This window comes from Lygodium microphyllum, chromosome 7 (genome assembly GCF_053477565.2).
Source record: "Lygodium microphyllum isolate KBCC chromosome 7, Lygodium_microphyllum_v1.1.10, whole genome shotgun sequence".
Taxonomy (NCBI): Eukaryota; Viridiplantae; Streptophyta; class Polypodiopsida; order Schizaeales; family Lygodiaceae; genus Lygodium; species Lygodium microphyllum.
In genome coordinates, this window is record NC_141141.1 from 9,583,773 (window position 1) to 9,608,813 (window position 25,041).

Below are 25,041 nucleotides of genomic sequence, written 5' to 3' on the forward strand. Positions count from 1 at the left end.
TGTTTGGGGTGGACATGTTTACAATATCTTATTGTGCAACAAGGGTCTCGACAAGGCAAATGAGGTCATGTAAGGGGAGGGCTACTTTTGATGAAGACACTTGTGCATCTAGGATTTGGCATGGTCAAAATGCTAGGTCTAGGTCGACCCTTGATCTTTTTGATGTTCCTTAGATTTTGACAAAGTAGTTTCCCTGTGACTCAAGCAGTGGCTAAAAGTTTGCTTCTCATTTGGTCTATTTTGTTTGTGCTATTGATCTCCCTCTTGTCCTATTCCTTTTACGGTCAAGTAGCCTTTCTTACTAATGCGACTATTGGTACCTAGTGTGTAATTAGGTTTTTGACTTTTCTCACCCAAAATGGTATCATGTAATTTATTGGTGCATAGACAATCCCACTTTCAATGTAATGTGTGGCAAGTCATATCACAACAACTATACATAATAGTTTAGGTCTCGTGATTCCTGGCTTACTCTCACTTCTCTTGCCTTGTCTTTTGCTTGGCTTAGGTGGCTAGCTTAAAGAGGAATGGCATTGACTTTAGGGGTAGCATCACTTGGATTACTTGGGTGGCTTGTAGCATGTGACGTGAACTCAAATAGGTATGTGTGACTAGAGGGCATATGCTCTATTAAGACAACTTGTGGCACAAAAGTCTTATCCTTGGTGGTGTATTTGTGAGCAATGGGGGGTTTTGACTAAAGCGTGAGGTTCATACACAATGTACAAATTGACCAATCGAGTCTTGTGGAGAATGAAAGGGCGGTCAAACTATGCAGCTAATCAAGAAAGTAGATTCGATTAGATTGATCAATTGCCTAGAATTAAAAGCAAGATGGAATCATAAAATAAGAGCACCTGACTAGGATGTTTGACTCCTACCTCAATTGAAGCTCGACTCTACTTCCCTGTGCATTTTTGTGGCACAACTATGCTCTTCGAGTGTAGTAGCCTTGTGGTGAATTTGCAATATGGCTCCTCTTTACTTGATTGTCGTGGGCTCCATAGTCACACACACACACACATACATTTCAACAATAACATAGAAAAGATTAAAGAGACTTAACAAAGGCAATAATGGAAGAGATAGCAAAGATTACTTGCTCTCTCTCTCTCTCTCTCTCTCTCTCTCTCTCTCTCTCTCTCTCTCTCTCACCCCTCTTAATGTGTAAGGGCTTGTCTATGATCTTAGATGGTGAAAGGGGGGGGGGGGGGGGGGGGGTATTTACATTTAGAATTGGGAGGGGGGGGGGGGGGGGGGGGGGGGGGGGGGAGAAGTGGAGGTGAGCATGCCAAGCAATGAGAGGAGGGATCAATGGTGGCAAGCATATTGGGGGAGGGGGCGTCACGTGGATGATGTAAGGGGGCCAATGGTCACTTAGGCCATCAATCCATTTTTAAAACTTTAGTTTAATTTAATTTTTACTTCTTAAAGAAAACTTAGAGGATGGGGGGTATCAAAGACACATATGCGCGCACACACACACACACACACACACACACACACACACACACACACACACACACACACACACACACACACACACACACACACACACACACACACACACACACACACACACACACACACAGATTAACTTATGCAAAATGCCAATCGACTCTACAAGACACAATCATGGCATTGCATCAAGTCAAGAAGTAGTAATATTGTATATGACAACTAACATGGCGTGATACTCATATTGCATGGAGTGTTAGTATTAGAGGCATTTCCCATGCATGAAAATTTTGTTTGCATAGGTTATCCTAATTTGTAGGGTAAATACGTGGATGCTATCTTGAACTTGGACTCCACAAATCTCGGGACTTTCGACTACTTTGATACAATGCCTCCTTTTGTAAAGGGGACATTTGGATGAACTCTTGCTAGTTGTTTTGATGTGGAGCTATTTGATTGGATGTTGTATCTTCTCTCTTTGGTAGACCTATCTTCTATTCTCTCCTCCTAGCATGGACAACGACAAGCTCCATCCCATTAACACACATGTGGATGCATATTTCACTACTTCACCCTCACCATGTAGTTCAATTTTCGTGTGAGTGGATGAGCTCTTACCTAAAGAGTGTCATAAATATTGAGTATATGTTACACAAAGTGTACCAAAACTTTCTTTTTGCAATACCTTTTTTGATAGTTTACTTGGTACCTTTAGAGTGCCCCATTCACGTAGGACCACAAATCCACCAATTCAACTCAAAAGTCAACTTGGCTCCTCATGCAACTATATGGGGGATTTTTTTAAGATGCGATGCCATTTATGGTAGATTATTAGATATCCTCGTAACCCCTATACAAGTAGAGCTACAAATCCACTAGTCCATCCCTGGGAATATATAGGGTAAAGGGGCCAATAAAGTGATGCCTCCTAAAAGGAAAATACACCCCATTGTAGTTGAGTGATAATTTTGTGAAAAAATTATAACATTTCTAACTTTTAAATGCTATAATATAAATATTTTTTTGAAATTACAAATGAGCTTAATGTCAGTCAAACTATTGAGCCATGTAATATTTTGAATTTTATAAAACCTTAAAGCAATGCATCCTCGAGTATCACTCTATTAGTTCCCTCATTGTCACTCTTTTATGAATCCTTTGTCTATAACTAGGGCTACTTGAAAAAAATATCAAAATGTACCAATGTTTTTTCTTTGAGCTATGATATAAATAGGTTGGTATTTAAAAAATATTCATAGAATTAATTTGGGGTGATAGTAGAGGATGGTTAGATGACAGCGAATTGGCCCCTTTACCCTACGGGATACAAAAAGGAGGATCCATTACATTTCACGCAGTGAATCAAACCCCACCGCCTTCTGCGAGGGGTTTAGGTTCTCATCGCAATAGCCATGGCTACTACGGCAAGGTCGTCTTGCTGCCGAGCTCTTCGCATCCTGTCAAACGCAAACCGACCTCGTCTTCTTCCGCTTCGGCCATCGTCATCGTTACCGTCGTCGTCATCATCATCTTCACCTCTGCGGAGCTATATCACGCGTCTTACTCCTTCTAGGGTTTTCAGCCGACCCTTCGCTTCCCCTTCAGGTATTTGGCTGCCAGTATATTGGCCTTCGTGTTTCTTTAACTTCCTTGAGCACTGAATTCCCAACAGATTGAAGCTTTCGTTGTGTAGGAGGCAGCTCATCAAATGTGATCGCCGTCAAAACAGATACAGAATTTTTGAGCGCCCGCACTTTGGCGCAAGGTGAGCATTAATGAAAACTTACATGTTTGTGAAGCCTCTCTGTTTCAGAGTGAGCTGATCTGTGCCTCATTCTTGCAGAAAATGGAGGAGTTGCAATCGTCTACTTCACAGCGAAATGGTGTGGACCTTGTAAGTTCCAATCTCTCAGACCATTATCAAGTGAACGCATATTTTGAAGGACATGATTTTCATTTTTTTCAGGGTATAACATGCCCATGATTGCCAGTATAGATATCAACAGCCGTTCCCATATTATCCATGGGATGGCATGAAGCAAGCCCTACCTTAGATCCATGTATTTAGATGTCTGTCTAGGAGACAAGTTGAGGATATTGCACATGTGGAGCGCATATAATTGCTAGTTTCAAAGCCATCTATGAAGTAAAAAGTGTGCCACAAGGACATGCAATTGCAATATCGGGGATGATAAGCGCATGTTCAAATATTGACTATCATGTAGTAGACAATAGAGGAGTTGGTCTAAAAGCTTGATAGTACTTTCATTCATCGGTATATAAGATTTATGACTTGCTAAACTTTCTTAATCATTAAAGCTCTTTGAATCTTATTTTATTAGAATGTTGCTTATGTTAGTAAACAATATTTCTACGCTTTTTCCATAGATGAGCTTGCTCTAGCATGGACGTATGGAAAACACATAGTTAGCATTGTCTCTTGTTTCACTTTGTGCAGACATGTGCTTTGAGGGACCAAAAAAGTGCATGTATCCTTTTGTGAGGCAAGATTTAAAACTTAATATATTAATTGGCTAACTTTTCAAAAGAAAAACATGATTATGGAAATATAATACCTCTATTTAAAATGCACATGGATGTAGATATATTTTCTTATCCAAGGATATTCATAGATAATTTACATGTATTTGAAATTTCTAGTGCCTAAATACCTAAACAATAACAAATGTCATAAGATACTATTTACAAGTTAGTTAAAACTTAGTTATATCAATTATGGCTTCTTCATGTATGAAAGAGTTTGAATTTGTCAATATAGTAATTAGTTTGAAAGCCATTAGTTGTTACTCCCAAGGGTTTGTGAAGTCTACAATGCTAGGTAGCAAACTAGTTGTGGTTGTAAACGGAGCTGGCTATGAAGGCTTGCTTGTAAGGGTCATTTAAGCTTCTCGATGCAAAATTTTATTTAAGTGTTATTGCATTTGCTTGCATTATCCTTTTGAGAGAGAGAGAGAGAGAGAGAGAGAGAGAGAGAGAGAGAGAGAGAGAGAGAGAGAGAGAGAGAGAGAGAGAGAGAGAGAGAGAGAGAGAGAGAGAGAGCATTTTTTTTTTAATTTTTAAAAAATAAGGTGAGATAGCTGCAAATTTTAAGGCCAAGTGGATTACTTGACTAAAGTTAATAGTGGGTAATCTTTTTGGGACTTACATTACCATGTGAAACTAGCATTCCTTTCGTGGATGGGTGGTAAATTCCTGATTACAACTTATTACGGCAGCAAATAATTAATGCAAATCTGAAAATACAAATTTACTTATTGATCTTGGATATTGCATACCCGATTGGTCTCAAAATTGATGTCCCTTTCGGTATTTCTTTAGCTTTATTGAAAAAAAAGTTGATTTATAATGGGATTTTTTCGATCCCCTTCGAAATCCAAACTCCCCTTATTGTCCAAAGTAACCAACAAGCTTCAATCTGATTTGCCCCTTGATTCAAGTACTTAATTGGCCTTCACCCACTTCATAGACGATGGAAATACCCCAAATTTAATGGTTGGCTAGTCCACCCGAATTTAGCTGAAATTTATCTTCAGCCTTGTTGAATCGAAGTCTTGGAGCTTTTCATTTTTGGTACGCTTTCCAAGGCTGCTGTTAGATTCTAATTTTTACTGTAAATTAGGGTTTATAGCAGAGAAATTTGTAATTTCTCAATCTCCAAGGGTCCAAATGTTGAGATCTTCAGAGCAAGGCTGTGAAATGGCTAGGAGACCAGAGAGAAAGCTATAGAGAGAGAAAATTCAGAGTTTTATCGCAAAGAATGATTGAAAATTAATCAAATGCAGTTGCTGCCCTGCCATAGCAGCTTGTAGATGCAAAGAAGTGAGGAAAATTAGTCATTTACTGCTATTCTCTTGTCTCAACAGCCTGTAGATGCTGTCACATATTGTTGATTGGTCTTTTCTTGCCCTTGGTTGCCTCAGAAGGTTCTCCAATGGTTGCAAATCAAACTAGCAGCATCTCCTTTCTTTCTCTTGCAAGCTGAATACACTAAAAATGTCTCTTTTCAGTCTTTAAAGACGTTTTATAGTCTTGCATGGGCATTTTTGACAAGTGGTAACCTTTTCAAATGGTATTTTCAGCATTATTCATAATTAAATATTAATTTTCAGTCTTTAAATACTACATATTAATCTAACAATTATTTCGGTGTCAAAAAAATAAAATTGATTGGCCAATAATTAAATTGGCTAGGTATCTTCCACTCTTGAGTGTCTCTGCTTCATCTTTGACTATCAGATTGGCATTAGATGTCATTAAATGCCACATCTCCAGTGTCACCAATTAACACTTATGGCCAAATGAATGACCTAGGCCAACAATTGGCATCAGATACCACTAAGTACTTGTGCAACATAACTTATAGCAACTTTTGTCCTTGACATCCCGTGATTTTCTTGGGTCTCGAGCTCGTAAATTTATTCTAATCCCAATTGCATCTCACATGTGCAATATCTACTTAATCATGTGATTAAAAATTAATCCACATGTTAAGTGAGGTTTCAAAAATACATATCCTCATGATACCATGTCATTGGATCATTGTACAAGCATATGCCTTAAAGGACAATATTAATAAATTCTATACTTGACTTGTAATTTGATGGCTTATTTAGCGGGCTATTGCTAAGAATTAAATCTATGGTGTCCTTTGGCCTTTTAGGTGGTAGCTATCTCGATAAAGATTGAGAAATAATCTTCATAATCTTTTAAAAGTGCTAAGCTCTTTTTATATAATTGAGATATATTGCCATTTGATTCATTATCATTTTGAATTTTGGCGTACACTAAATATATTGAAAGATGATTTTTCATTGCTTTGCAAGTGGTTAAAGTTGATTAAAGAGTGTTCTTTAAGCTTTACATTCAAAGTATGTGTCTTATCCTTATGTTGGAGAGAGATTTCCTTTGTGTGTGGGTTAATCAATGCATGCATTTGATGACACCATGGCATACCAAGTAGTACATTGTATCCATTTAATGATGCAATGAAAAACTCTTGGCTATCGATATAACTCTGAATGTATATGCGAAGTTTTCCATTGATGGATGTGATTGGTTCCGTAGAGCTATGACATTTCATTTCTACTTTTTCTATAGGTCCCATCTCATTCTTTAAGCTGCCAAGCTTAGCAGATATATCCATAGAGATGAAGTAGCACGAGCACTTGAATCAAAGAAAATCAATGTATACTAATTCTTAACTTTGCTCCACGCTCTACAGAATTTTGTCACATCATCATTTGACTACTCATTGAGTACGTGAGGGACCAAACTAGCAATGGTTTTGGAATTTTTACTCTTTGGATCTCCCTTATTTTCAACATTATTAACTTGCTACTAATTTGGATAGCTATTGGTATTCTATATCTCTAGTTTACCTACATAGCATTCGTCGATGATACACAAATCTTTGCATTTGTTCTCATGATTTCAAGGTTCTATTTTGTTGTCTTTGCTTCTTTTTAGCATTAGAAGAAGACTTTCCAAGCATCTTAGACTTTGTTGTTCTCTCGTTTGATTTCATCTCATTACCTTTGTAGCTAGAAGACTTTCCATTCAGCAATGCATTAGCTGCACGTATTGTTTTAATTTATTGAGACATGTTGTTAATGCAAAGATATGCTAGGTTTTGTGCTAAGGAAACACAACATGTACTACCAAGACTGAATCACAGACTCAGATAGAGACGAGCAAAACTCAAAACTCAAACTCTAAGTGCAGAACGCAAAACGAAAAAACTCATAACTCAAACACAGAGACAAATACAGAGAGAAGAAACTTTGAAGTGAATGAATGCTGTAAATGAATATAAGAGTATATAGAATGTCCAAGGGCAAAGTAATGCAATGTTGGAGAGTGACGTCCACTTGAGACGGATCCTAAGTGTAGTAACCACTAGTTGGAGGTGAGAGAGTGTTAAATAATGAAGGGCAGCTAGTCGATCACCAAAACATAGCAGTCGAAGGCTGAAATTTGGTAAACGCAACAGTGTACCGGCAAAGGAAGGCTGAAAACTGATCACTGGAGACAGTGAATTGTCAGGCGACAACAAGAGAGGTGGTGGTTGATGTAGATTACCTATTGGACAACAAAAATGCAAGTAGTGCAGCAATTGCCTAGTAGGAGAGATGGTAGTGGCCTATCACCTGTCACCATATATTGAAAATGCAAGTTGATTAGGTGCTATGATGATGTAGTAGATGGAGACCTCTAAACAGCAAGGTGATAACTGAAAACATGTCGCCTAGGGTTGGATAGTGATGGGCTGTAGTTGGTGATGGTTGGACATCAAATGGTAGGTGGTTGATGTTTAAATCTTCACGATAGAGTGAGAAACTTGCACAAAAGGATGAGGCTGAATGGTGGGCTGCTTGTCTATTTATAGATGTTGAAGGGTGTTTCAAAAAATTAGGGTTTTGGGGGACCAGTGAAACTCTCTTGAACCGCGCATCCAATTTGCGTTTTTCTTTATCGCACACCTTGCATTTGCTGCAAACGCAGCCATTTTTGGAGAATCTATGAGAAACTCTTATGGGAGGAGCTTTTATTGCTTGTTTTGGAGCATGATGAGTAACTCAGAGAGGTTTGTTCCAGTGGTTCTAGCTCCACCAAGGCATTTATTGTAGGTGCAGGTGGAGGAAAGAAGCAGCAGCAGAAAGAGAAGGCCAAGGACAAGAGGGACGAGGATAAGAAGGATTCTTTGGAGAAGAAGCCCAAGTGTCCACATTGAGGTAAGGGCACTTACCCCGAGGAGAAGTGTTGGTAGAAGTATTTCCATTTGATGCCCAAGGAGAAGGATTCAAGGGCAATCCTAGCTATGAGAGAATCTGTCTTTGTGCATGTCTTTGTTGAGGAGGATATAGCTCTTGCTTCTTTTGCATTGGAGAAGCCTTGGCTCGTGGATAGTGAAGCTTCTTCCCACTTGACCTATAGACAGGATTGGCTTTAGGACATTTGTTCCAGATGTGGAATTGTCACCATTGGTGACAACTCAATTGTTTCCGTTCAAGGAGTGGGGACTCTTCATTTATTACCTGACCGATAGTCTTCTTCCGCCAAGGTTCTTTATGTACCAGATTTGGGGTTTAACCTTTTGTCTGTTCATGGTCTAACACGGCTCGATACCCGAGTTGTCTTTACTTGGGATGCTGTTACTGTGGAGGATTCTTTTAGAGATGCAGCTCTTTGGATAAGTACATAGAAGGGTGGGCTCTATATGCTCACCGCCTTAGCCACGAGGTCTTTCCACGAGCTTGGGTCGCTTTGGCATGCTTGTTATGGTTATCTGAACCTTGATGCGATTCGGCTAACTTCTCGGAAGAAGATGGTGGAGGGACTTTCTGATTTCCCTCTGCTTCACACTTTGTGACCTAGTTGCTTGAGAGGCAAGGAGCATCTGTAGCCACATCGTGAGGTTGCACTAGGAGAGCTTCTACACTGTTGGAGTTGGTGCACACTAACCTTTATGGACCTATGGGCACGGCCTCCCTTGGGAAGGCCAAATATTTGATGCTGATTGTTGATGACTTTAGTCGTCATGTGTGCTTTTATTTTCTGGAGCATAAGAGCGGGGCATGCTTCCGATTCTGTAAGTGGAAGGTGTTTGCAGATACACAAACTACTCTCAAAGTCTATTGTGTATGAGCAAATCATGTTGGTGAGTTTACTTCTCATCTCTTTTCTCAGTTTTGTAGGGATTACGGCATTTGGGTGGAGTATATCCATTTGAGCACACCTTCAGAGAATGGTGTGGTTGAGCGTGTGAATTGAACCATGTTGGAGATGGTCCGATTGATGTTGGAGCATAAGGGCTAGGTGGTGGCTATTGCCATTCACATTTGCAACAAATCTCTGACTTCAGCTTTATAGGACATGACTCTCTATAAGGCTTTCTTTGGTAAGAAGCCTTTCGTGTCTTATTTTCGTATCTTTGGGTGTGATGCATTTGTCCATGTGGACAAGAAGAAGAGGAAGACAAAGCTTTGACTCGAAGTTGAGGAAACTCATCTTCGTGGGCTATAGTACTTCCACGAAGGGAGGTCGGCTCTACAACCCGTAGACACGAATGATTGAGGTGAGCAAGGATGTGATCTTTGAAGAGGTTGCAGCCTCCGAGGATCCCATTGATGGTTCTTTTGCAGGTGATTCTTTGCCCTCAATTAACCCTCCCCCACCTTCAATACCTCTCCTTCCTTCCAGGTTGCCTATTCTCACCCCCTCTTCGTCTTTGGCTCCTCCTCCCTTTTCATCCTCTACATCGGCTTCCCTTCCATCCATGATAGATGTGATCACTTCTTCGTCAAGTACTTCTGCCCCCTTGGCCTCCCTTCAAGAGTCATAGAGGGCTACTTAGACTGTTAGCGGGGGAGCCTTCTTTAGATGAGGAGGATCTCCCTTCCTTAGTGAGGGGGAGTTCCTTGCCCAGACTAGTGCCTTGCAGGTTTTGAAGGCTACTCAGTCTCCCTCGTAGCAAGAGTCTATTCAGATTTCTCATTGGTACAAGTAGCTCATGCAAGATTCAAGTGTTTCTTTCTTTCTTGCTACTCCTTTCGGTCCACGTAGATAAGCTTGCTTACAAGCTCAATGGGATAGTTCACTTTGTGGGAACTATGCTCTTATGCCACAGATGCTCTAGGATTTTGAGCCTACTACAGTCAAGGAGGCTCTTGCACAGGATGTTTAGTGGCAAGCTATGTAGGATAAGCTCGATTCCATTGAGCGAAATCAGACTTGGGAGTTGGTTCCGTATCCTAAGAAGCGGAAGGTGATAGGTGTAAAGTGGGTCTATAAGACCAAATATCTTGCAGATGGTTTCTTGGACAAGCATAAAGCTCGGCTTGTTGCCAAGGGTTTTGCATAGAGGGCAAGTTTGTGTAGTGACGGAGAGACAAAGAGTGAGAGAGAGTAGAGTAGAGAGTGCACGATTTTTGTGGGTACAATGACGAGTGTACCACTTTAGGTTTTTAGATAGATATATATATATGTAAGTACAAGTGCTAAGGGTGTGTTCACACCTGAGCACATTAAAAGGCATGAGGGCCTTTATTCCCAACAACCTCCCACCTAAAGGCAATGTGCCTTAAGAGAAAAGAATCAGCTAAGTCTAGGTATATACAAAGCTGAAATACATATATCTATCCAACTCCTAGCATTTGTCGACAATGAGCAAACCACTCTGTTGGAAGACCCTTTGTAAGAAGGTCTGCAAGATTATCATCTGTATACACTTTGACAAGCTCAATGCTCTTGCTGTCAAGTACATCTCTAATGAAGTGGTACTTCACTTGTATGAGCTTCGTCTTCGCATGAAAGACAGGATTCTGTGCTAGCATGATAGCACTTTGACTGTCACAATGGAGAAAAGGTAACTCTGTAATGCCAAGCTTTCCCACCAAACATGAAAGCCATAAAGCCTCCTTGCATGCCTCAGTGGCAGCCACATACTCTGCCTCTGTAGTAGACAATGCAACACACTTTTGTAGCTTGGAGATTCAAGAGACTACTCCTCCTGTGAAGGTAAACACATATCCAGAAGTGGACTTTTTGCAATCCGCATGACCAGCATAGTTTGCATTTGTAAAGCCAACGACAGATGCCATCTGCTTGCCAAAGCAGATGTACAACTCCTTTGTGCTTTTGAGGTATCTCATAATATCTTTCATTGCTTCCCAATGCTTTTTGCCAGGGTTTGCCACGTATTTACTAACCACTCCCATTGCAAAGGCAATGTCAGGACATGTAGCAACCATAGCATACATCAAACCGCCAACAACTGAAGCATATGGTAATGGAACCCCAAATGTTTTTCTTCCCCTCCATATTGAAATGCTGCAAAACTTTGGAGATAACTCCTGCTGAGATAGATAGAGCAATCCTTTCGATCTATCTCTGAGTATTCGCATACCAAGAATGTGATTTGCATCACCAAGATCCTTCATGTCAAAGCTACCATGAAATGAAGACTTTACTTCAGTGAGTCCAAGGCATGAGTATCCCTGCTAGCAATCAGCATGTCATCAACATACAGAACCAAGATAATGAGGCTGCCATCTGTTGCCTTCTTGGTGTACAAGTAGTGATCCACTTGACTTCTATGGAAACCTTGAGATTGCATAAATGTATCAAACTTATGATACCATTCTCTTGGCGTTTGTTTCAGCCCATACAGACTTCTTTGGAGTTTACATACCATTTTCTCTTCCCTTTTTCCACAAACCCTTCAGGCTGCTGCATATATATATGTTTTCATGCAGATCACCATGTAAGAATGTAGTCTTTACATCCATCTGTATGAGCTCCATATCTTTAGCTGCAACCAACCAAAATGGTTCTCAATGTAGTCATTTTGACTATAGGAGAGAATATTTCATTAAAGTCAATTCCATGTTTTTGCTTGTATCCCCTCGCAATCAATCTTGCTTTGTACTTTGGTGAGGAACCAGAAGTAACCTTCATCTTGTAAACCCGTTTGCATGGAAGTGTTTTCTGCCCTTCAGGCAACTGCACCAAGTCTAAGTGCCATTTTTCTCAAGAGATTCTATTTCTAACAACATGGCTTTATACCATTTCTTGAAGTCCTGTCTGTCCATTGCTTCCTTGAAGCAAGACGGTTCACCACAGTTTATCAACATGACATAATCAGCCACATTGTTTGCACCAGGAATGAACCTATCAAGTTGTCTAGTAGCCCTAGACGATCTTCTAATCCAATGATCATTGTTTGCTGGCTGTTCTTGCAAATTTCCATGCTGTCCTGGCATTTCAACCTCCAAATCAGCATTAACAGCTTGCTGTCCTGGCTGTTCCTGCACATGTAGGGGCCCATTATCATGGGCAATAGCTGGCTGATCATTTCTAGCATTGTCTTTTGCATTTACAGGTTCATTTTCAGCAGGTATTTGCTGCTGTACAGCAGGCACATTTTGCTGTCCAAAAGGTATTTCTTCCCGGAATACAACCCTATTTACCTTCTTAGCCTTTTCAGGTTGTTTAAGCATGTGATCTTCTCGGAAGATAACATCATTGCTGGGTACTACTTTCCTTTTCTCAGGATCCCATAATCTATATCCCATTTCACCCTCGTCACCATATCCTAGGAAAATGCATTTACAGGACTTTGGCTCAAGTTTGCTGCGTTTTTCTTTACAAATGTGCATAAAAGCCTTGCAGCCAAACTCTTTTAGGTGAGCATATGAAGGTGGCTTGCCTGACCACGCTTCTTGGGAAACTTCCCTCCCCACAAAGACATGTTTGGTGACCAATTCATTAAGTGTATGACTGCCATAACAGTCTCTGCCCAAAAAACATGGGATAATGCACCTTATCTTGCATGGTTCGATTGATTCGCTCTGCAAGGCCATTTTGGGGTGGATTATGAGGGGCAGTGAGCTTCCTCTTTATCCCTTTGTTGTCACAAAACGCTTGACAGGCCTTGGATACATATTTCCCATCATTGTGAGAGCGAAGGCACTTGAGTGTCTTATCAGTTTGATTTTCAATCAATGTCAATAATTTTTTAAATTTATCAAGCACTTCATCCTTGCTAGGAATAGGATAAATCCTTACCTTTTGTGTAGCATCATCGACAAAGGTGACAATATTTCTTTTTCCCTAAAGATAATCCTAGCATCCGACATACATATGAATGTACTAAGTCTAGAGGAGAAGATTTCAGTGAAAGAGACTTTTTATGAGACGTCTGTGCATGTTTACTATAAACACAATGATCAGAATGCTCAAAATCAGCATAACGAAGACAAGGCAAGTAACCCAAATGAGAGAGCACTTTCATTTTAGTTTGACTCATGTGTCCCAACCAGCCATGCCACAAAGAAACACTTGGCTGCTCGGTCACGGCAACAACATGATCACTCACACTAGATACATGGAGCGGATACAAGGTATCACTTTTACAACCTCTAGCAATCACTCTAGATCCCTTATAGATCTTCCATTTTCCATCACCAAAGGTGGTATGAAATTCATCATCATTTAGTCGCCTTGTGCTAATCAAGTTTTTCTTGAGCTGAGATACATGTCATACATGCTGAAGTGTGAAGACAGAACCATGCCGTACAACACCATGTTGACCCCCTGTATAGATAGAGAACCACTCACGATGAGGGGTGACATGAAAGGAAGCACCTGAATCGAGAATCCAGGTATGCATGTCATCATCTGTATTATGTCATTCTTACTGTCACTGTCATGAGTGAAAACATTCACCTATTCAATTTTAACACTGCTCTTCTTAGGTTGACTCTCTTTCTTCTCTTCCTTGGTCTCATCTGTCTTCTTGCCCTTTCCTTTCTCTTTCTTCCATTTGTAGCAGTCACATTTAAAGTGACCCTTCTTGCCACAATGATGACATTCAACATCTTTGCCACGTGATTTATTGTGTCCCTTGCTATGAAATTTGCCTTTTTGCTGTGATCTGCCCCTAGTATGCAAAGGACTAGAAGACTTATTGGATGCATTGTTTTGCCGATTCATTTCTTCCATGAGTAGAGCACTCTTTACATTAGTATACAAAAGAATCGCATTAGAATTGCTCATAGCAATCCTGAATGTATCCCAACTCTCTGAAAGAGTGCAAAGCAAGAACATAGCCTTAAATTCTTAATCAAGCAAGAACTTCAAGGCAACCAGCTGGCTGAAAATGGAGTTAAACTCACTCAAGTGAGTAGACATTGCCATACCCTCTTTCATATGCAAATCCATAAGCTTTTTCAGCCAATACACTTTGCTTGTGGCACTCTTTTGTGCATACAGTTCTTTTAGTCGAGTCCAAATAGCATATGCAGAATCCAAACCTTCAATGTTAAACAACAAGGCTTCAGAAATCGATAGCTCGATGGTTGAGTGTGCAAGCTCATTTAACTCATCCCAATTGTCTTGTTCCATATCTGCAGGTTTTGCATCTTTGGTCTTAATCGACTTTGCCTGCTTCTTTTGCAATAGGATATTGTAGCATTGTTTTTGCCAAACTGCAAAGTTATGTGCTCCTTCAGGCTTCTTTATGTGCATGAGATTACTACTATCACTGTTGCCAGCCATGATTTTCAGCCCAAATGTGACAAAAAAATTCAGCAAATGCAGGCCCAAACTGTCACACAAGTGACCAAGGTACAAACAAGTACCGACCGCAATAAATGACCACGTAGAAGCATAATTTCAGATCTGTAAGTAAATTTTCAGAAGCATCAAACCATGTGCTACAGCATTCCACAACTAATTATAGTTGTTCCAAGGGCAAATACATCACATTACATGAGAAATCCCAAAATTTAGCTGCAATTTCTGTTGTATATGAACCCACGGGCATAAAATTTGACATGCATGGTCAAAAGCCCTAAAATTTTTGTGCTCAAAGCATTAACCATACATCTACATTGTCTGTGACATGCATAGAATAGGCCAATTTTGCCAAAATAGAGCAATTTCAGCAAAACCCCCAAATTTCACTGACCAATCTGTCCCAATTGCATTAATACATATTTTCGAAAGCATAAAATGGGCAAAATTAGCAAAATTCCAAAGATTTTGCGAAAGCCTCAAATTTCTCGGGTCCAAATGTGTACCAATGCCAGCCAATCTGACTTAGCTGAACAAAATTTCACCAATACAGTAAAAGCCCTAAATTTTATGGGTCCAATGCTGAGAAATTTCACTTAGATGAGCAAAATTTCAATAATTTTGGTGAAATCCCCAATTCAAATGCGCACAATGCCTGCAATTTCTGAAACGGATGCCTCAATTTTGCATGAACAATGCTTAGTTTGGAGAAGTACAAAATTTTGGCATAAATCTGCCCAAAATCTTGAACTATGTTTATACGCATGAACGCCTGTATGTGAGCAAAGGACTTGCTTGTAGGGAACCTTTGAAAAAATTTAAAATTTTGCAAAGGAAAAATGACAAATCTTTCCCATTTACAGCTGCTAGCCCGTCGCCTACTCGCATGACCTGCGTTTGATCGGAAATGATGTTTTTTGATCTGCGCCTGCAGCCATGTGATTGCATCTGACCAGGAGGTGATGTTTTGACTCGTGCCTACAACCACGTAATTGCGTTTGACTAGGAAGTGATGTTTTGACTTGTGTCTAACCAAGAAGTGACGTTTTGACCTGCTCTTGCAACCTAGAACTATCGCCTGTTTGGAAACGTGACCTGTTGACTTGCATGGACTTCGAGAAACACGAATACCTTAGCCACAACTCTGATACCAATTTGTAGTGAGGGAGAGCGCGAAGATCGAGACACGTAGGGATTGTTAGCAGCAGAGAGAGACAAAGTGAGAGAGCAGAGTAGAGTGTTCACGATTTTTGTGGGTATAATGACGAGTGTATCACCTTAGGTTTTTCGATATATATATATATATATATATATATATATATATATATATATATATATATATGTATATATGTATATATGTGTGTGTATGTATGTGTGTAAGTACAAGTGCTAAGGGTGTGTTCACACCTGAGCACATTAAAAGACACGAGGGCCTTTATTTCCAACAGTTTGGACTATTTTGAGACTTTTGCACCTACGGCTCGAATGTCTATTGTTCGAGCTATTTTCTCTCTTGCAGCCACCATCGCTGGCTTGTTTATCCAATGGATGTCAAGTTTGCCTTCTTGAATGGTGTCCTTGATGAGGAGATACATGTTTCCCAACCCCTAGGTTTCCTTTTGCAGGGAAAGGAGGACCATGTCTACCGATTGTGGAAGGCCCTCTATGGCTTGAAGCAGCCTCCTAGAGCTTGGTACCAAAGGATTGATCCCTTCTTTGTGTAGAGTGGTTTTTATCGCTTCGATCATGACCCCAATTTGTAGGCCAATCGAGCATTGCTTGCACCATAGTGACAGGAAACAGCCGGAACAGCCCCTCGGCACGTGGAATCGCCATCCCCAGCACAAAGCCGTTGTGGACGTGTTGCGAACTAGTGGAACGTTCCGTGTCCTGTTTCAGACAGGAAACACGTTTCTTGCTGCGTTCCTGTCTAAAACAGAACACGGAACGTCATGTGGCACCCACTTATCTTTGGTCGGCCATTTCTCCTATCTGGATCGTCTGCGATTGCATGTTTCGCTCGGCTCCTGCGTGTTGCTCTTGCCCGAGATTGTCTCCCTGTTTTTGCCCCCGTGACCAGTCCCTCCGTAGCGCCTCCATTCCCTGTTGCGCCGCACTAGTTCCAGCCTCCAGTCCCAGTCGACAATCCCTCGTCTCCTCCCGTCTCCAACATCTCTTCTTTCTTCTTCCTTCTCTTTTTCCTTCTTCCTTCTCTTCACTTCTCCCTTCCCTTCTTCCTTTTTCCTTGGACCTTCTCCCTTCTCTTCCTTCTTCTCCTCTTCTCTTGAGTTTTCCTTTTTCTCCAAGTTCCAAGTTCTCCATTCTTCTCCTCATATTCTCTTCTTCTCCCTTCTTTCCTTTTCTCTTCTCTCTCAACTCTTGAGTGACTCTTGACTCTTGAGCCTTCTCCCTTCTTTCGAGACTCGAGTTTTTACTTCTCTCGAGCCATTTTTATTTCAATTTTCAGCTTGAAATGGCTTCATCTTCCCGCCTCGCTCGTCGGGTTGGTGGTCGAGAAAGAAGGTCCGATGATTGGTCATGGTGAAAAGAAGTAAATATTGACCGCCCATTGAGTGGTGAAGGATCTTGACCATGGACTTGCAAGCTTTGCCCATATAAGCGAACTAGTGGAGCAAACAAGATAATGCATTGAGTTGAGCATTTGTATTTCGAATTTTTATTGATTTTAATTTTTCAAAGTCACTTAAATATTAGAATATGGAATACCAATTGCTACTTATTCCGTTTTAGTATTTATGCATAATCAGGTCGGAGCTCATCTCCTATATGAGCCAAATTCAGAGGTATAGTTTTGTCTGAATGTGACCTTGGAGAAGCAAAGGGAGCTTCGTGATCGTTTAACAGATCAACAAGTATATCTTGCACCTAGACCACGACGTGTTGTAGTTGACCCTGTAAATTTTGTAACATCATCCCCATCAGATGTATCTAGAGCAGGGTGAATATTAGGAAGTGTACCTCCATACCTATTGCAGGCATTGCATCGGCCATGGCATCAACAACGCCATATGTTGCATGTAGACAGAGCACACTTGATGCTAGTTGGGATCCCAAGAAGAAGGAAGAGGTGGATATATCAGTGGCATGCTTTTTTTATCATGACCACATTCAATTTTGTGCAGCTAGGTCAAAGTATTTTAAATTGATGTGCAAGAAGATTGGTGAGTATGGCCCTTTGTATGTACCTCCATCATTAAAGACCTTATGCACCACTTTGCTCGACAAGGAAAAACGCCTTGTTGAGCAAGCAACAGTGACTAGAAAGAGCATGTGGGCTAAAAATGGAGTTTCCTCGATTGCTGATGGTTGGAGTGATAGACGCAAGCAATCCATTCATGGTATGGTTGCTTATTCTCGTGGGGAAATGTATTTCATATCTTCACATGATGCATCAGGGACAGGGAAGTCAACAGATGTACTTGCGGCAGAGTGGGTTACAGGGATTGAGCTTATTGGCCCAGAGCATGTTGTGGGATTTGTTGCAGATGGAGAATCTTGCAAATAGGACAGTAGGTGCTATTATCCAGGGATATTATCCGCATATCACAGTTTCATATTATATGGCTCATTGCTTGAACAACCTACTAAAGGATATTGGTAACCTGTCATGGATTGCACCTGTCATAGAGTAAGGAGCTCAAATGGTTAGCTTTGTTTTGAATCACCAGTTTTTTCGCCATCACTTCTCTCTGCAGTCGAAGAAGACACTTTTAAAATACTTTGATATGAGATTTGCCTTTAACTTCTTGATGCTAGGCAAGTTAAGAAAATGCAGTGGTGCCTTGAGACAGTTATTTCTTAGTGATGAGTTTACCTCATCAACATTGGCAGATACTCCTACATGTATCTTATGCTTGGAGAAAGTAAATAACTCCACTTTTTGGGATGAAGTAAAGTGGGTAGATGCTATGGTATCACCTATTGTACATTTATTGAGGGTTATGGATGCTATGCAACCTTGCATTGGCAAGGTATCTGAGGCTATGGATAGGCTAAATGAAAAGTTGCAGGAGTTGGCACCAAATGATGAGGCGTATGCGGAGATACGCCATTTAGTTGTGATGAGGTGGAACTCCTGTAGCTCACCCATGCATGCAGTTGCATTTATTGTGGATCCTAAGTTCCAGGGCAAGGGTCAAGAGAATGACATTGAGGTTATGGATGCATGGAGACTTATATTGTCTCGTCTAGTGCCTGATCATGGCACTAGACGAAAGATCAGAGATCAGCTTTCATGTATAGGACATTTCGGGGTTCTTTTGGTTGCAGGGATGCACAGGAGGATCGCTGTAAGATTGGGGCAGCTTTGTGGCGGGAGGAATATGGTTTGGATGGTCTTGAGTTGCAGCAACTAGCCATCCGTATTTTGAGTTAGTCAGTTAGCTCCTCTTGTTTGGAGCAATTGTGGAGTACATATGCTCACACTGCTTCAAAGAAGAGGAACCGTCTTGGTGTGGAGAGGGCAAACGATCTAGTATTCGTTAGTACTAATTTGAGGATGTTATGTAACAGTATGACAACAAAGCCTGATCCATTCACAGAGTGGGAGATGCATCAAGAAGAGGAGACTCATGTTGATGTTGAGGGAGATGCAACAATTCATGGTACACATGATGATAAGGTTGGCACTTCAAGAGTAGCGAGAGCAACCTCAGATCATGATAATGATCTTTGATTTAGTTTACTTATCATGAGTCTCAGACTCTCATGATACATGACACATGTACATTGTATATGATATTATGATCATTGATGATAGTGTGACACTTGGGCTGTTGACAGTTGTGCCATGCCGATATTATATTTGTACTTGAGTCTTGCAGTTGCCCTTTGGGCTATTTTGGCATACCGCATTTTGCTTCTGTCTAGAGATTAGACTTTATATTTGTAGTCTTTTTTGGGACAATGAGCATGTTCTTTCAAAGATTAGACTTCATATTTGTAATCTTTTAAGTTTTTTGGCAATGGGACCAGAGGCATGTTCTTTCAGCTTAGACTTTAAAGTTTAGTTCATTGTTCATTGTTTTATCATTTATGACATATGTATTATGCATTTTATTATTTATAATTGAATAGCTTACCTCTTGAGCCTTGTAAGTTGCAATTCAATTTCTAATGAGTAGTTTTAGAATGATTCATGATATCTTAAAGTTAAAACTTAAAATGATTTGTCCTTGTGGATTATATACCTTGGTTTTAAGTTTTAACACTCCAAAGTCCACATGGATTATGAGTGAAATATTAATTTTTTTTTCACGAATTTTAATTTTTTAAATTCCGTTCCCGTTCCCACGTCCCCGTTCCTTAGGTTTGGTGTCCCCGTCATGGTCCGCGTCCCCCGTTCCCTGTTCCCCGTTCCATGTTTCTATGGCTTGCACCTTTTCACGTACAATTCAAATGCCATCGATTGAGATGCCATGACCAAAGTATAATAGCTTTGTGCGAAAGAATTTGCACTTTGATAGTTTGACGAATAATTGCTTTGTCTTAAGAGACGTCAGATGATACACAAGTGTTTGGCATGCTCCTCCATTTACTTACTATAAATGAGAATGTCATCGAGGAAACGACTATCCACTTTCCAAGATACGGATGAAATAAACCGTGCCGAAATGCAATTTTTGGCATATCCTTCCTTTTAGATTGCCTATGGGAGATATGCATGAAGCATATTCTCTATGGTTTGATTTGTTCGTCTGGTCTGCCCATTGGTTTTAGGATGTTTTGGGGATGACATAGACAATCGAGTTTTGAGTTCTTGGATAACCATTTGCTATTAATGGCGAGTGGACTTAGGATTGTGGTCATTGACTATTTCATTGGGCAAACCATAAAGTCCATTAAGGTGTTTGACAAAGAGACCAGCCAACTCATGGATTTTCACAGTCAAGCCATTTTCGTCAGTTAGTCGACCACATCAGAGAGAAATTTTCAGTTGACTTTTAGGGTAGTGCTCCAACAGCAGTTGCTTATTGCCCAAATGTGCAAACATCACGTTGCTTGCTGATTTGAAGCACAGAAATGGGATCACTTGCTCCCTTAGTATCAATAGATTAGGTCACCTTCATGAAGTGATGACCAACAATAGCTGAATCTTCTAGAGTAGGTGTCACACTTCTGAGAATGGTGTTTTTCCAAAACGCTAGATAGCGGCAGACCAGTAAGAATTCACTCTCTCTCCTCAAGTGAGCTCAAAATGGCTCTCCCTAGCTGTCCTTAGCCTTGTATAGTATGTCCTCCCATGGTGGCAAGTGGCAAACCCACCCATGCATAACTTAGCCTCTAGAAATTTCCAGCAAATAATCAATGGTGACAAATAATAAATTGCTTTGCCTTGCCCCTAAATCTTAAGACCTATGAACTTGAAAGTGTTCAAACTTCATTAACCTTAGTCCTTGACATTAAATGTCTAATTTCTGTAATTCCCATGACAACAAAAGCCATTTCCAAGGGATATTTAAGACCTAGAGCCAAGAATTATCGCCGAATACCCATTGCACTTGTTCATCACAAGTTCTACAAATGTTCCCCATTGCTGAAGCTAGGGTTTGACTGTCACCATGCTCTTAATTTAACTTGCAGTTCACATATGCACAACTTAATTATTCCAAATCAAACAAGTTAAAATTCATGTCCCCTTGATAGGTGGATCCTTGATTTGTGGTTTTCTACATTCATCAGTTTATTTGGAGGTTTTGAAGCCTTGAACTTGGTGTTTAAACCATCCCTTCCTTTTCAAAAACGGGTGGTGGAACCTTGAATAACACTGTTTTACAGCATTTTACAGCAAGCTATAAAGGCATGTGATAAATAATAAAGTGAAAATTTAGCACTTCACCCCTTTTTACTAGATTGACCACAAGAAAATTGAGATGAGCTGACTCTTGATTGGTCCCAAAATGTTGGTGCCCCTTGCACCATTTCTTTTTACATTAATTCCAAACAATTATTGTACATCTAAGAATTGTCTCAAATCTACTCTTACTTTGTTGGCTGATCCAATTCTTCAACAACATTTGAAGTATCGAGCTATTCTTTGTAGCTAGCAACAAAACATTCAATTTTACCCTTGATCGGACACATATTTGGGCACAAATTGGGTCTTAAACACTTGCATGCAAGTCACAAATAACCAATATCATAAAGCTCCTACTTGCCTCTTGCTGTTGCATGCAAATCAGCCATTCTAAATTGGGGATCTCACCTATTCTGTTGTCCACCACCTACCAAATTTGCATTAGCAACCTTCCTCAATCTTAGAGATATGCATGCATGCATCTGAATGTTGACATACTAACTTTAATCCTTGTTGAACACTAAGAACAGCAAATCAACAATCCACAACACAATCAAGTTCAAGTCTAAGGCTCAAATCTTCAATTTTCATCACTAGATTCAACAAGCATCTGATATGGATGAGGGGGAATGAACAAGAGAGAGAATTCTGATTCTCAGCCCTTGAGATAATGACCAACAGCAATTCCCTCCAAATTGCCCCTTGATTACAAGCACATTTGGGCACAAATTGGGTCTTATAGGTGTGCACACTTCTTTAGATATGCTATTATCTCTTGATTTTTAGCAAATCCCGATGTTTCATGGCTGAGATTTGAAGGCACACTCTTTGAGATAATTGAGAAACCCTATTTTGTGCAGAAATCACCAGCAAATTCATCGTTAAATGTCTGAGATTGGTCAATTTGAGAGTGTTACGGAAGAGAAAGAGAGAAATTTGCTGAAGATGAGATATAATTCTGATTTCCTTGCATAGCAAATGCCTTAACAGTAGTCACTAGCTGCAAATTAGGATTCTATTGCTGTACAACTACCTAGATTAGGATTTATCTGCTATCCTTGCTCTAGATTGTGAGTTAGCTCTTGTCAATTGCCCCAAAGTGGTCACCACAGCCTTCTCCAGGTGCGCATGGCCTAGAAGCCACTCTAGAGTGGGAGAGGAAGAACTCAACATGGAAGACACACTTGCATGCAGCCCAAAATTAACCCAAACTTGACCTTTGGCGAATTTCCATATTCATTGCCTCCTCCACATGCAAATTTGACTTGCATGGCTCTTTGGCATTGCTCTTGTTAACACAATGTTGATGCCTAGCCTTAGTCTTAAATTCCTAACCTCTTTGAACTTGGAAGTGTTGAATTTTTCTCAAATCTTAGTTTAGGACATTAGATCACTTAAATCCCTAACCCCCATGACATCGAAAGTCATTTTGAAGATTTGACTTAGACACCTTGCTAGCACCTATTCACCACAACTTTTGCCAACGTTCCCCACTCCCGAAGCTAGGATTATTTGTCACAGTGACACAAATTCAACTTAATTTCACATATGCACAATTCAAGTGTCCCAAATTAAGTGTCCAAAAAGCATTAAGTTAAAAATCTACATCCTTGTGATAGGTGTGCCTTTAGGTTCATGATGAAAGATATGACAACAAGCTAGCTTTGCTCCTAGTTGATTCTCACATGGGGACCACTTTGACAAGATGGTTGGAAGGGGGGAATCCATGGTCATTGTGCCTCTGTAGCACTATTTGTGATTGCCATAGGGATTATGATAGCTCTACTTTCTTTGATGAGGGTTCGAGTATGATTGACATGGGCCTTTTTGCTTTCTCTAAGCCATGGACTTACAGTTGTGGTATGGGACATGATGGTGGGTTTCAGGGACTTGTATGTTATCATCATTGTATTTTTTTATTGTATGGATGATCCATGATTTGAGAAAAAGTGTTATTGGTTATTTTGTGGCACATCTCATGGGTTGAGCACCTCTATAAGCGAGCTTCCTAGGCGGCTACTTTTCTTAGGTTGAGTGCTTGCTTTTGTGACTGACCAATACTTTTCTTAGGTCGAGTTCTTGTATTCAGCGTTCTTTCTTTTCTTCCATTGCAAAGCTACTCGTGTATCGAATAACTGATCAAAATTCAGTGTGATGGAACTGTGCACAATCACTTTTGAATCTGGCTTTGTATTGCATCATTGCATTTTAGAAGTCATACTCATTTCTAACTGATCAAAGTCCAAACACTCTGTAGGTAGGATGATATCTCCATTGGTGGATGAGCTGAGCACAAAGCATGAGAAAGCCACTTTTCTAAAGGTTGATATTGATGAGGTAGGGATAACCTATTTGATTCATATCAAGATTGTGATATCATATACAAGCTGTGTGCATTCTCGTCTGTCCAGGTACTGCTTGGTTTTAGAGTCTGATGTAAGAACTTGCCATTGATCTTCCAGGAGGGGCTAACTGATATTGTATCTGAAGCCAAAGTGACATCTGTGGTGAGTTGCTTTAACTGGTCCCATTGAAAGTATTCAACTTCTTAGTTCTCACAGCTTTTCCAGCTGCAGGTTTCAGTAATGCTTGATTAATTGACATGCTTCTCATATTCTTTTTTTTTTGGTCAGCCTACATTTAAGTTCTACCGAGGGGGCAAGCCCCTTGGCGATCTAGTTGGTGCCAATTCCACTGAGCTGAAGGCCAAAATTGCAGCTCTGTGTGAGAAATGATGGCACTTTCATTTTTGCCACAAATCCCACTGGGCTGAAGGCCAAGGTTGCAGTTCAGTGTGAAAATGATTGCACCTGCATGTTATTTGGCTCATGAAGTGTCAAAAGTTTGTTTGGGGATGCTGGCAGAAATTATGCAGGATAGATGTTCCTGATTACAGGCCAAAAGAAGGGAGATATCTCAGCATTTCAAAAATTCTAGGTGGCTGGTCCAGAAGTTATACATAGTCAAAGTTTTATCTGTAGCAACGTTGTTAAACGTTGACTTACCTCGAATGTAATGTCTTATGAAATGAAATACGAATTGCTGTCTTCTGCAGATTGACTGATCTTTTGGAGGAACTTGTTTGTGTGGTGGTAGGTCCTTCGGCTTTTTGTGACATGCAGAATTGTATATATAAAGTGCACTGAATTCAGCTGTAAGCCATCTGTGAAACTGTGTATGTTGCCCGTATTACTGTCGCCTGCAGTAATGTGGGGTCCAATGAACTCAAGCCAGAACCTACATCAAATGGGCTCTCTACCAACTTGTGGAATCTTGGGAGTGTGTTTTTGAATTTGCTTGAAGACAAGGTAGTGCATCGAACGTTAAGGAGTTTCATTGAGATGTTGGCCATAGGTCCCTCTCTTGCTTCTTACCTGGTGCTCTATGGGCCCTCCATATTAAGCCCACATTAAAACTGGCCCACGCGATGGAGATTCTTGGTATCATTTGCAGAGTCTGCTGGTCTCAACAGGGAGCAACTAGACGGTTCTATTTTTCTGGGCCTGCCATAGCTTAGCCTTAGTGGTCATTGGATTATGTAGGCTGTGGCGTGCAGTTGTCCTGTCATGTTGTCAACCAGCACCAGGATGTCATGTAAATTTGGTGGTGGTCATTGGATTATGTAGGCTGTGGCGTATAGTTGTCCTGTCATGTTGTCAACCAGCACCAGG

At 40.5% G+C, this 25,041-nt stretch overlaps 1 protein-coding gene across 1 annotated transcript; it reads left to right on the forward strand.

Annotated features, from left to right (window-relative positions):
- Positions 1-2,776: 2,776 nt before the first annotated feature.
- Positions 2,777-24,619, forward strand: LOC148033169 (thioredoxin-2-like). Its single transcript, XM_087681042.1, has 6 exons — positions 2,777-3,063; positions 3,152-3,223; positions 3,302-3,352; positions 23,628-23,707; positions 23,833-23,877; positions 24,004-24,619. The coding sequence occupies exons 1-6, from the start codon at positions 2,871-2,873 to the stop codon at positions 24,103-24,105; spliced, it is 543 nt and encodes a 180-aa protein (XP_087537168.1). The 5' UTR covers positions 2,777-2,870; the 3' UTR covers positions 24,106-24,619.
- The last annotated feature ends 422 nt before the right edge of the window (positions 24,620-25,041 follow it).

Bases quoted from the DNA above. Each gene is read 5' to 3' on its own strand.
- LOC148033169 (XM_087681042.1), top strand. From the start codon at position 2,871: ATGGCTACTACGGCAAGGTCGTCTTGCTGCCGAGCTCTTCGCATCCTG. The intron at 3,064-3,151 runs GTATTTGGCTGC...TTCGTTGTGTAG, and splicing joins ACCCTTCGCTTCCCCTTCAG to GAGGCAGCTCATCAAATGTG. The intron at 23,878-24,003 runs GTGAGTTGCTTT...TTTTTTGGTCAG, and splicing joins AAGCCAAAGTGACATCTGTG to CCTACATTTAAGTTCTACCG.